General features: G+C 38.8%; 1 protein-coding gene across 6 annotated transcripts in view; it reads left to right on the top strand.

Annotated features, from left to right (window-relative positions):
• grik4 (glutamate receptor, ionotropic, kainate 4) overlaps positions 1-13,107 on the top strand; it is a 347,487-nt gene that overhangs the window by 217,884 nt on the left and 116,496 nt on the right. For all 6 annotated transcript variants that reach the window (XM_017308264.1, XM_008425649.2, XM_008425647.2 and 3 more), the window contains one exon: positions 5,313-5,478. In XM_017308264.1, the coding sequence (XP_017163753.1) occupies positions 5,313-5,478 (166 nt within the window). The remainder of the gene's footprint in view (positions 1-5,312; positions 5,479-13,107) is intronic.

Genomic DNA, 13,107 nt, shown 5'->3' with positions numbered 1-13,107 from the left:
TCATGAAGCTGCAAAGACGCATGTAGAATGAGATTTTACCGTCGTCTTACTTTCTTGTTTAATCTGTCATCGTAGAGATTGATTCTAGCTGCTGGTTTCTGATAAGAAGTCGAGCCAAATGACTCTGAAGTCGATGCTGACTTGCTGTTATTGCTTTGGAGATTGATGTTTTTGCTCGGAGTAGATTCTTTATAGTGTTCATGCTGAACATTGTTGCATTAAGAAGATAGTGACTGCCACTGTACAAGAACCAATTAATCATGTGTGTTGCAGACAAGGGAATTGTGTTTGACGATGATATATAGATAAAGTTCTGTCTTGCCTGTTTTAAACTACTTCCAGTCTACACAGCCCTCTTGCTAAATATAGATGAACTTCTGTAGTGTCAAATATACGGTTCTTAACTCCAGCAGTGTTTTGAAGCGTCATCATTGGTTAATGCATGTGATGAGCTGAACCTGTCCTGCAAAGCAGTCATTTCTGACCCGACCATCAAATCAAGATTTGGTGGACCTGTCAACATTTTTTTCCCAAGCTGTTAAAATTTGAGTGAGCACCATCTGTTTTCTGTCTCGTGTTCTTAGCTGCTGCTGTGTGCTTCAAGGTGGTGTTATGTGTTCAGAGACGATATTGTCTACATTTGTTATAAGAGTAGTTGTTTAAGCTACTGTTGCCCTTTCCTAATCTCCAACTAGTCTTCTACTTCAACATAAACATTTTCATCTACACCGCTGTCACTCTGCATCGGCTGTCTTCTTTTTAACTGTTCTCTGTCTGCTACAGAGACAGTTGTACAAGATGATCCTAGTAGATCAGCTGTCCCTGACATAGATAAGCCAGATTGTTGCAGTTTGTTTATACATCTTTTTTTCTTTTTTTTTCCATTTTCTGATAACTTGGTGATTTTTCATAAAAACAAAGTAGCATCATTAAAACATTTACAGAAATTATAACAGGGGAAAAGGATTAGGATGTTATATCGGGTGTTTTCCTCCATGAGTGACGGCTGCATGCTGTGGAGTTTGATGAGGAATTTTGACTTGGAGCCGAGTAGCTCCCCTGAGATATTGCTGTATTTTGCAGAAGGGTCCAGAGGACCATGCTGATGGAAAAGGACAGACTATATGTGTCTGTCTGTGTTTATAAGTGAATCTCGGAGTTTGTGTCGACAGCCTCCTAAACCCCCACCGATAAAAGCCCACCAAAGTGTGTCTGGTTTGTGAGTGGAAAGGAGGTGTGTTGCACCACAGCCTGCGGTGCTGAAAAGGAAGAGAAGAGTGCATTGGAAAAGAGACAAGAAGAGTAAACAGTGTGCGGTATTAACAAAAAGAAATGAACAAGAGATGGTGAGAAATTGTAGAAATGCAACAGGGAATATAAGGACACGACTGGAAAGGGTCTCATTTCCCCTGTGTGGTGTGTAGTTATTACCACGATTTTAAGACTCCTTTGGAAGAACGAATAGCTGTCAGAGCTGGCTGCTCCTCCATCCATCCACACACCCAAAGACTCCATTACGTCCTGATGGGCAGGGATTTAAAACCCATCGTGGGCATATAGGTGCGAAGGGGAAAGCAACGTATGGGTGCTGAGAAGCACATAGACAGGCAATCTGCCATGATGAAGAAGTTGCCTCTTCTGTATCTTCTCTTGGACTCAGCATGTCTTCCTACATCCCCTCCAAGGCCCACTGTGCACAGCTGAAACGCCTCACCAGGTGACTGACATGACACCTTCCGCCCCACGGTCCACTCTTCCTCATCCTACGTTTCCTCACATGCCCCAATAAAAGTAGCCTACTGTCAGCATCTCTTTTTCTTTTTTTTATATTGCTTGCAGATGCATCTTACTGATGCAGAGACGGATGTTATCTAAGGGAAATAAATTGAAAAGGTGTTTGCATTTCAGCAGGATTTGTAGGTAGCGCTACTGGGGCTTTGTTTCTGTGCTCAGGGAATGCTTAAGGCTGCAAGGTTAACTGTTGTGTGCTTAACCTCTGTTTTCACAGGGGAGATGAATAGCATTAAACATGCCTGTTTGTGCTGTGGGAGTTGTATGATAAATTTATTAAAGGCAGCCGAGGAACACAGCTTTCTTAAATAACCTAATTGAAAAGGCTTCAGACTGTCGTACTGAAGATTGTTTACTTCCCAGTGGGATTTAGATAGAATAATTATGTATTTATCGATTTTTAATCAAAGCTTCAGTGGCCTATATTTGTTCTCACTGTGTCTCATCTTTTTCCTGATGTCTGGGGAAACGCATGCAATCCACTACACGTTATGTACTCTGTTTCAGCAATGTTCCACTTGTATAGATATTATTAAAAGAGAAATACATTTTTTCTCTTTGTTGACATTTTATATGCATGTAATGTGTTTCTGTTTGCATTGTTACAGTTTAGTAAATTACACCAATGCATGGATCAATCAAAGATTTGGACAATTTCATATCAGATTTTGTACAGCTCAGACCTGCTGATTTCTTCTTTAAAAGCCATATATACATCCACAAATTGATTTTTTTTTTTCTTCAATCGTAAAAATGTTATATCTATTCCATCTCTTTCTTCTGAAAAATAATTAGGTTCTGGGATGGAAACAACATATTTCACTTGTTTACAAGTTAGTGGAATAAGAAAAAATAAAGGTTGTAATGACATAACATTTCACCTGGTCAGTTTGGCCTATTTTTAGCTCCTTCCAGAATGAGCTGTTTTATGGCTACGTCACTATTTTGGAAGTAAACTGCTGATGGCCACACCCACCAACTTTGTACCTGAAAAAATGTCTGCAAACAGATGCACAGTTGTACGACAGTTCGTCTAGGTGTTTATTTTTAGCACTTGGGCTGTTTCTAGAGGTCAGTGGGAATGCAAATACATGAAAAAAGAGAATTTTAATTAACAGGTCCCCTTTAAGTATCTACAAGGAGCTGCTGTGGATGGTGATGCTCTAGGCAGGAAATATCTCTGATGGTGGTCAGTATAGAGAGGCTTCTGACTGAAGACTGTTGTTGTAGGACATTCTCATCACAGTCAAAAGATGTTAACAGTTTAATTTTCAGACAGCACAGTAACATGTCTTGGACAACACCATCAGTCATTAGAAGCCCTGCTGATCCACTTTGTTTGCTTTTGCTGCTCCTTTTTAAATTTCTGCATTGTCTTAGAAAACCCGCCAGCGAGATGTTGGAGATATAATCCTTGCCCTTTATGATCAGTGGTAGAGACGGATTCAACTGCCCCCTGTTCCCTCTTCTCTTTGGTCCCGTTCTGCATCCACAAAGCCTCCTTTAAACTCCTCTTTCATTGGGGTTCATACTTCAGATATTACTTGTGCTCTTGTTTTTACAGGTGCTTCCAGTTGTAAAGCATGCATCTAGGTTTTAGATCCATGCAAAACATGCAGCGCCTCAACCAAAGCAAACAAAACAAAAAAAATTAAATGCCTACATAATTTTCTGCACCGTTCAAAATGTAGAAATGTACGAGTTCACAGCATTTCTTTAAAATCTTATAATTAATTGTAGCTATAGAAAAACCTGTTCTGCATTTTTCCATAAAATCACACTTATTTTATATATTAAATTGTCAACTGACCTTCTGGGACTAACATTTCAATTTTCTGAGTACCTCTAATGAGTCACATATTTATTATTCAAATAATTGAAACTGCTACTTATGGCATAAGGTTCACTTTCAGTTTCAACCATGTCTAATCCCTGGCATAGCATGAGATTTTGTAATATTATTAGGCCATCTTCTGTATGTTTAAGTTGCAGATTTTTATTCTGTCATACGTGTGGTATGGAAAATCAGCACAAACATGACACCGGTTCGCCTTCTATGATTCTTAGGAGGGTTGTCTGTCAGCAACTGTCATAAAGAGAGACTCGGTGACAGAAAAAGTTTGAAGGGAAAACTGCATACAACATGAGAGTGGCTATGGCCCGTCACCATGACAGCGAGGCTGTTTAAACAAGTTGGACTGATGAGTAAGTGAACCATTGATCTCTACTTACTCCTGCAATTTTTTGTTTTATTTGTGAAATTTGTCTGCAAATACACCAAAATATCAAATACAGCTATGGTTGGTGGTATAGTTCATTTTGGTTGCAAAACATATGTTCTTGCTGAAGATAACCGAAACAATTTCATTTAAGATCTTTAAAAATACAAACTATGTTCATTAATTTGTCTCATTTCAAAGTGAGAGTTTAGTGCCAGTTCTGTTACTAAACTCGGGATAAAGTTGTAGATAATCAATGTTGCGTGTTTCCTTAATGTCTCTGGGATCTTATAAGCAGCTCTAACACTGGTAAATGCTGAGGTCTTAACCTCAGAAAACATTAATCTTGCTCTTTATCTGATTATGACGCCTGGATCTGCCATAGATCTAACACAGTGATTGTGTAGCATTGTGACCACCCAATGCGCTGCATTAGATGCGCTGCAGTTGGGAGTCAAGAACACATTTAGGGTACATAATCTGTGCCACTCATGTAGCAAAATGTCTCAATACGTTCCAAAGATTTGTGACAAGCTGGCTTATGTGGCGATCAAATTGTTGCTTGGTACAATGTTAAATACATGGAAAGGCAATGTGCAAGCAAAGCGCCATGTCGTCCAACACAATTAAGACAAAAGGCTGGCACAACAGAGTGTGACAGGGCTGTACTAATTTCACAAAATTAGCTCAAAACCTCATACAAAATGTTGGCTGTTTAGTGTCCTTTTGGAAATAAAAAAACGGTTAATAATTGTTGCGTCTGTATTTTGACTATCCCCTCCTCTAGCACCACTAATCAAACTATTGTTATTACACCACATTTGGCTAAATTGCATGCGTGTCTAACTAAACTGTTCATAAAAGCAGATCGCAAGGTTTTATTTTTACGTTTATGACGGAGATTTTTCTTTTTTTTTTCTCAATTAAAGATTTGTTATCAAAGATCCTGTCTGCACTCGAGAATAAAAATAAGTTTCCTCATTCAGTCTTGTTTTGACGTTCCGCTTTGGTAACTTAAAAAATGTCTGTATTGTGAATTTGCACACCACCACAGACCCCTGGGGTTATTGTTGCTTGCAGTTTATCCTATTTGCTGTAACATCTTTCTTCTGAGCTATTCATTCTTTTGATCATCACCCGGCATCTTGCTGACTATTTTTACCCTGCATTTTGTTTGTGATACTTTAGATATTTTTTTCTTCTTCTCCTTTTTATCAACACGTGTGCTAGAGGTGAAAAATACAGCCTCTCAACAGCGGATAGCTAAATTACAGGCAAACTAACAACAACTTTTCCGTGCAGGTACCGTATGTCAAAGTGGCTCCAGAGGACATCCTGAAGGTGCAGTTCCCCCGCTTCACAACTCTGGACTTGAGACCAACAAATACCGACATCAGCTTGGCCGTGGCCGGCCTTCTTACATTCTTTAACAGTACCGCCTCCTGCCTCATCTGTGCCCAGGCTGACTGTGAGTGCAACATTCACACCTTCCTGACAAAATACATAAACATACACACCTGCAGAGAAGGTTCACAAAGCTGCCTCCCCTGCAGCTGCCAACAAAGTACAAACACTTTCTTTGTCTAATGTCTGCTATCCCTTAACACATGTTAGCACACATGGGCTTCTCGCATGCTCGCCGTCTGTAATCTGACAACAAACGCGGTGCTGTGGCTTGCTTTCTTCTGAAGCAGCTGCTGCACTCCACACAGCCACACTGCACAACTTCCTCACAGCAGTCCGCCCACTTAAAAACAAATTACATTTACTGCGGAATCACTTCCCCGCTCCAGCTGAATTGTCATTCTTAAAATTAGGACATCGCATTTCGCTGTGTCAGGCTGATCTATCATGTGTGTGCGCGCGTTCTTACATTCTGCGTTAGAAAACCAACCTTTAAGACAAAGGAGGGTGCAGCTGTAGCCAGCAGTGATCTGACCGCCTTCTTGTCAGAGGCCCTTATTAGATTCTAAAAGATATTTAACTAAATGACCTTAAAGCTTGTGATTCTCCCCAATGAAAGTTATTTTTGTAAACAGAGAGGAAGATTAAATGTGGGTTTGTTCCCACCCTCTTGAGGTCCAGCGCTCGGTAATTACAACTCCCTTGACAAAGACACTGTGACCCTGTGGCACCAGCTAGCCCCCTTTTTTTTAATCAGTAGAAGGCTTTGAAGAAAAGAAATAGGTTTGAGATATCAGCCATGTGTCAGACAGCCCAGAGGTGGCAATAAGCTACTCTGAGACACCCACCCTGTCTATCTCCACACTCAGTTCTCCTGCCTTTTAACTCCCTCCTTTAATGTCTTCTGGTCTTTACTTCATTAAAAAACTGTTTGGTCGCTCAATAGAACAGTGTGTAGGATTTAGCACTAGCTTGGAGCTAGGTTTGGGTTGCAACCATCTGACTACCTCTTGTGAGGCCATTTGTCACCAAGCTGCAAAAAAAAAAAAAAAAAAAAAAAAAAACACAGCTAACATTTGCATACAAAACCAAAAAGTTTTTGTACAATAGAATATTGCTTGGGTATTTTCCGATTTTGCAGCATTTCTTCTTTTCAAGTAGTGCAAAAATTTTTTGATAAAAATATAATCCTGTCACAAAATACAAATAAAGTTGGGGATTAAGAGTGTGACAGGGCTGTAGTTTCACAGTATAAACTCATAGCCTCATCCAAAATGTTGTCTGTTTAGTGTCCTTCTGTTGGAAATAAAAAAAAAAAAGAGTAAAAAGTGTTGTTTCTGTATTTTGACTATTTAGTCTACTGAGATCGCTGTATTTTTCTTGAGAACAAGCCCCTCCTCTACCACCGCCACTTATTTTTTTAAATATTGTTTTTACTCCACGTTTGGTCAAATTTCATGTATAACTAAATTGTTGATAATTGTCTCCAGAATTGTGGACTTGTCCGCAATTCTCTTCCTCATTACTAGGCAAATTTTTTCCCACGATGTCGCACAAGGATTGATGTTTATTGGACATATTGCCTTAAAATACATGCGTTAACCAAAATGTCATGAATTAGTTTCCCAAAATGGTTTGTGGTGTGGAAATGGCATTTGCAAGCATCTCAATTTGAAGAAAGTTCTATAAAGATTTTGACATTTAGCAAATAGAAATAATTATAGGAGTCCTAGTTGACCTATACTGGCAAGATTTAGTGTGATATAATAACATTTGGTAGTGGGAATGAAATGTTTTTATACGTCGTATCTAGTTGTATCTACTTTCAACTGTTCATTCTGTTCCTTCTCTTGTTAGCCAAATTAGTTTACATTTCTATTTTGAGTTTTTGTTGATGCTTTCAACATTGCGTAAATTTGTATGGATAATACAATATTGTAGTGTATTGACTTTATAAAGGAAAAATCTGGAAAATCAAATGAGATATCGTTATCAAAGTATTTAAAAAAAATATTGTGATATTGTTTTTTGGCAACATCGCCCAACTCTACATGGAATATACAATAAAATAAATTAAATGACACACCACCCACTCATATAACTTTCCATGCACTATATGTGCACATCAGTACTTGTTTTTCTTGAAAAACCCATCAGTCACTTCATCTATTAAGGTCTTAGATCGGTGGCATTTATTGCCTCAGAGAGCTAAAACGTCTGTGACAACAAATGAACCTTTTAGGCACCTTCTGACTTTAAGGTCTCTGTATTAACAATATATTTCTCATTTTCATTGGTTATGTGTTTGGTGCTGTGAGTAGCTTCTGATTTTGTGGCAATAAGCTTGAAGTGGACCGGGAAGGAAATGAAATAAAAAGAAGCAAAATGAAGGGAGATTAGAGGTAGATAAGAGAAACCATGGGAAGTCGGAAATGAAAACAGAGAGGATGCCTTTTGGCATTTGTGTATGGAGGTGAAAAGACCCGGGTCAGGAAATGTGGGGAAAGTAACAATCCTGGAATTATACATTTACAGAAAGCCGGAGACGGTCCAGGAAATGACAGGGCAGCTTTGATTGTACTCTGGTCATGTGATCATTCAACAGAAACTGGAGCTAATGACAGTCTGGCTGGGTTTGGATGTGCGTGTCTCTGTTCATGTGTTTATATTTGAGCAATATAGGTTAGAGCCTACGGGTGTTTAAGCTGATATCTCTTTGAGTTTGGCTCCTGCACCAGCAGCCTCGTTCCTGTCGAGAGTTCTTGCAGTCAGTTGGTTAGTTGGCGGGCTGCTGTCGGTCAGTGGCTCATCCACATGTGCTGAAATCATTAATCACCCAAGCCAGTGACAGCCTAATATAGCGTGACCAATTCATGAATATTTTTCCAGCAATGGCTGAGCAGTCAGGAGGGAAGGTGTGCCCAACGGCTTGGTGCACACAAGGGCAGACATTAATCTAACCTCTCCTACTACTGATGTATGTGCTGAAACTTTTATGTCTGTTGACTTTTATGTTTTTTTTTTTATTTGTTTCGTCTCTTTGTGAAGTCTGAAGCAAACACCGAGAAAAGTGCTGGTTTATTCACACACAACAAGGTGTGCACACAGCTCTGCACATAGAGCTGATAATTATGTTGTTTCCTGTGTTTGTGACAGGATTGCTCTTTCATTCATGAATAAATGGCGGCACCTGTCACTGAGCTAAACAAGGAGAAGATCAAAGACTGTAGTGCAGGTTTAAGATTTCTTCAAATTTTTGACAAAAAAAAAAACTTTGTTCTGTCACTTTCTTTTCATGTGTTTAAGCAGTTTCAACTATTTACATGGTTTCTGCAAGGTATTAAGTAGCCACACCTTAAAACATTTTAAATATGGTCTTAAATTGCATTTTGTTATTTATTTTTATAGAAATGCACTCTTTTGTCCCATCAATAGTAGTGCTGGCTACTATATATATATATATATATATATATATATATATATATATACATGTATCCAATATATATTATTCAGTATTAATCATTATTTATTTGTGTTTGTATCGTTATATAAATATGTATTGATATTACTAAATAATTGATTAAATAAATTATGAACGGCTGTGTGCTTTGTAATATGCTCATCATATATCAATATCAGAATATTCCATTCATATTCTATTGTTATAGCCACTAAGCTTATTTAAATATGCTGAACTATTTATTAAAAACATACTTAAAAAATACAATTGTTTATAAATGTAGCTTTGATAGATGTTTGAATATGGTTTCCAGTAACAAAAAAGTGTGTTATGATCGATTAAATGCGCTGATACGTCATTGTGSCTGCTAAACACATAAGCTGAGTGGAGCGGTGGACCGCTCCAAGATGGCCGCCCTAAATCTCGTCAGCGACAATGGGCGAGAGCGGTCCATGAGGCGTCTATCCTTATATTATGTCTATGTATCTACCTACCAACCTGATAATCACGTTGTCTGCAGGTCATTTAGCACCACGTTCTCCACGAACATGCTGTGCTCGAACGGAGAAGGGTGACCATCGTCCGGCCACGCCCCGGCCCAGTTGCGGAAGGCTCTCCTCGCAGACCGGAATCTGACTGTTTTGTTGACATTTGTTGACAACAAAGTGGCTTTAGATATTCATCCGAGGTGCTTCGACTAGGGTTACCAAGGGACCAGCCTCTATACATTTAAAGCCGGGGGGGCGGGGGAGAGACTGCGGCGGCAGCGGGTCGGTTGGTCTGTGTTACCCAGAAAACAGTTGGGCACAATATCGCAAGACCAACACCGTGAGTGAAACAATGACTGGGGCAGCCTACTATATAAAGCACTTTGGGACCACTTCTTTATTATTACACATCCACATTCGTAGAGTATGGAACAAATCACGTCCCGTATAGGTATAGGTTCAATACGGGATGGGTGGCAACCCAAACTGAAACGTCTATTCTATGCGCCTTATATATGAAAAAAGTTTTAAAATAGGCCATTCAGTGAAGGTGCGCCTTATAATCTGCCTTATAGTGCGGAAAATACGGTAGTAAAATAAATATATGTCAGGAAAAATCCTAAACAATACAGTTCCTTGAATTATTCAAAAGCATATTCTGAAGGTGCAAAAACACATCATGTTGAGACAGGGGAGGCAGCCAATACAGAAACCAACTTAAGTAACAAAAAGCACATTTGTTCAAATGAAAAACTGTGCAACATCTACAGTTTGGAAACTTTCAAGCTAAAACATCAATGTCAGAAATGTCTGCGCTTTATTATATATTATTCACCTGTCAAGCATTTCACATTAACTGTTAAAAATCTAAACGCAAACTTGAATTGTGGCATCACTGCCGTTTATATTACGCTTTACTTTCAGCCCCAAGTTTGATGTATGAAAAAACATACAGACCCACTAATGACGAAAAGACAGTATTTTTGCCAGATGAGATGCTGAACTACTACACCAAAATCACATTACATTGCTTCAAACTGTTGAGTTAGAAAGAATTATGAATTCCATAAATCTGCTCTGAATGGAAGCTCTGAATGGAAGCAGCAGCCAAAGAAGTGCAATTAAGTATGTTCTTTAGACATAAGGGGGCCTCAATTTGAAAAGTTTGAGAGCATGTGAGGTAACATGTACCTTTAACCCAGTGCTTTTCAATTCCGGTCCTCAGGCCCCCCTGCCCTGCATGTTTTAGGTGTTTCCCTTCTACCACACACTTGGATTGAATCTGTGGGTGATTAACAGGTTTCTGCAGTCCTTGATGGTCATGCAATCATTTGAATCAGCTGTTCTGGAATAGAGGCACATCTAAAACATGCAGAGCAGGGGGGCGTGAGGACTGGAATTGAGAAGCACTGCTTTAACCGATGCATCTTATTGATGCAGAGGTTGTTTGAGAATCCCATACATGAATCCTGTGTGATAAAGTGATGAAAACATTTCAGCTCTCACCTGATGTAAATGTTAATGTTACATTTTTGTGGTTATTTTTGGATTAGTTTGGCAAGGACTTTACTCTGACTTACATTTCACATTTTGACTGTTCACCTTGTCTGCTGTACTTTTAAATGGCCATAACGGTTTTCCAGAGTCATAAAACTTTAGAGCTCGAGGCTACGTGATGATTCAACATAATGTACAGCTGTCAAAAGGGCTTTTAGGTCTTTGTTAACACATCTCCCGTGACTGTGCTTTATTATATATTATTCACCTGCACCTGTCAAGGAAATCACAGTCACCTGCCGCCTAGAACTCCCATGTTAAATCTTTTACGTTGCCCGTGCCTCGGTGATGCAGCAGTATTTACTTAGGGGCGGCGGAGGGGTGGTCTGTGTGTGCAGGCGTCCTGCAGTGACAGCAAGAGAAAGATGAATAAGTGGCTGGCTCGGTTGAATGTCAGGCCTCACCTTTATCTGTGTGTCTCAGAGAGAGTCGAGGCCAAGTGCCGCCCATGCCAATGAGGAAGTTTGGCGTCACTAACACACATAAGACGCACAAAGCCTTGCTCTTCTCTTCTCGCCAGAACCATCTGTTATATTATGCATTCTCTGGGGGTGAAGGCGTCGCTTTAATCAGCCACCCATAGCTCTTGAACATATCTGACAGTAGGAAGACTTAAAGAATAACTTTATGTCTACCCTGATGGTTTTAATGGAGGTTCCTTGTCGTAGCTGCTGCGGATTAACGTCACTGTCTGATGTTGTAATATACAAACACAATTTGGTTTCAGTTTCTAAAAATGACAAGCTACGAACGTCATAATTCTTGCGGCGGTTTAAGGCGAAATACAGAATTAAACAAATTAAACTAATTTACAAGAAAATTTGCACACAAAAATAAAGATGACATGTTTAAGAACCTATTTAGACAGATTGCATAAAAGTTGATTTGGGGGTTTTAGTTGCACCTTAAGTATCTCCCATCCCACTGACAAAAATTCATCACATCCCATTAAACGCCAACCCATTTTGTCAGTGTCTTATGTAAATAGCAAGCTAGTTTTCTCTAACACTTAATCTGGAAAATCTGATTAGCTCAGATTTAGTTATTCATACATATCAATATTAACATGGCAAATGCCTGAGCTGCTGGAGTCAAGTGTGAGGCATGCATAGCAGCGAGGGGTTGATTTGGCTTCACAGGAATTGGGAAAAGTAGTTTGTGAGAAATAAATAACTGCATTGTGCAAACGTTCCTCCCCCTTGTGTTTTACCTTTTGATAATGAGCTGTGGCATCTGTTTTCGATGTTGTCTGACTCAAATGAATGGAGTAACACTATTTTTAGTGTGAACCGCAGATCAACCTTCTGTCTTATTGTTTAGCTCTGTTTTCTGCTGCTTCCATTCAGAGCAGATTTATGGAATTCATAATTCTTTCTAACTCAATAGTTTGCAGCAATGTAATGTGATTTTGGTGTAGTAGTTCAGCATCTTATCTGGCAAAAATACAGTCTCCTTTATTTTCAAGTGATATAAGATATCTCCATTCCAGTAGCTAAACAGTCACAAATAGGCATGAGTTGATATGTGTTACGATTTTCAGGTATCGACACAGATATTTAAAGGAACGATGCACAACATAGTGTAATCAAAGGGAGGAAAACCCATTTCATTTTTGGGGGGGAACAATAAACAGGGAGATTTCTTAAGTGTCACTGATTTAATCTCTGCTACAACACCTTTACAAAAAATTATGGATCTAAATAAAAGCAAGTTTTAATGAGTAACCCCACTTATTGAAATCCCTCACAAACATTGATTTATTGTAATGTCTCAGAGTTTCTTTGGAAAAATATTCAGATTTTTTTTGTGGTTTTAAGGGCTGTACGTTGAAGATAAGAAATAAAGACATACTTTCTTTTTCTGCTGTCTGCTGCTCTGCTTTATCTCTCGCCTCCCACAAAAAAAAAAAAACGTTTAAAAAAAAATATATATCACATTCAGATGGAAAATAAGCTAAATGGCAGAGTTAAATTAAAAATAGATTTAAAAAAATTACTGATTACTTGGTAACTTAATGTCAATCATACAAAAAAAACAAATCTAAGCATTTTCTAGCTGAAATAGTTCAGTAACTGGAACTTTCAAAATGTGCAATTAGATTTTGTTGCTACGTGTTTATGATATTCTGTAAACATATAAAATAGTAAAGCATTAAGGGAAGAATTGAGAAAACTACAAGAACACATTG

This window comes from Poecilia reticulata, linkage group LG13, assembly GCF_000633615.1.
Source record: "Poecilia reticulata strain Guanapo linkage group LG13, Guppy_female_1.0+MT, whole genome shotgun sequence".
NCBI classification, from domain to species: domain Eukaryota; kingdom Metazoa; phylum Chordata; class Actinopteri; order Cyprinodontiformes; family Poeciliidae; genus Poecilia; species Poecilia reticulata.
The sequence above is the reverse complement of the archived record's forward strand: the minus strand, read 5'-3'. Positions and strand labels throughout refer to the sequence as shown.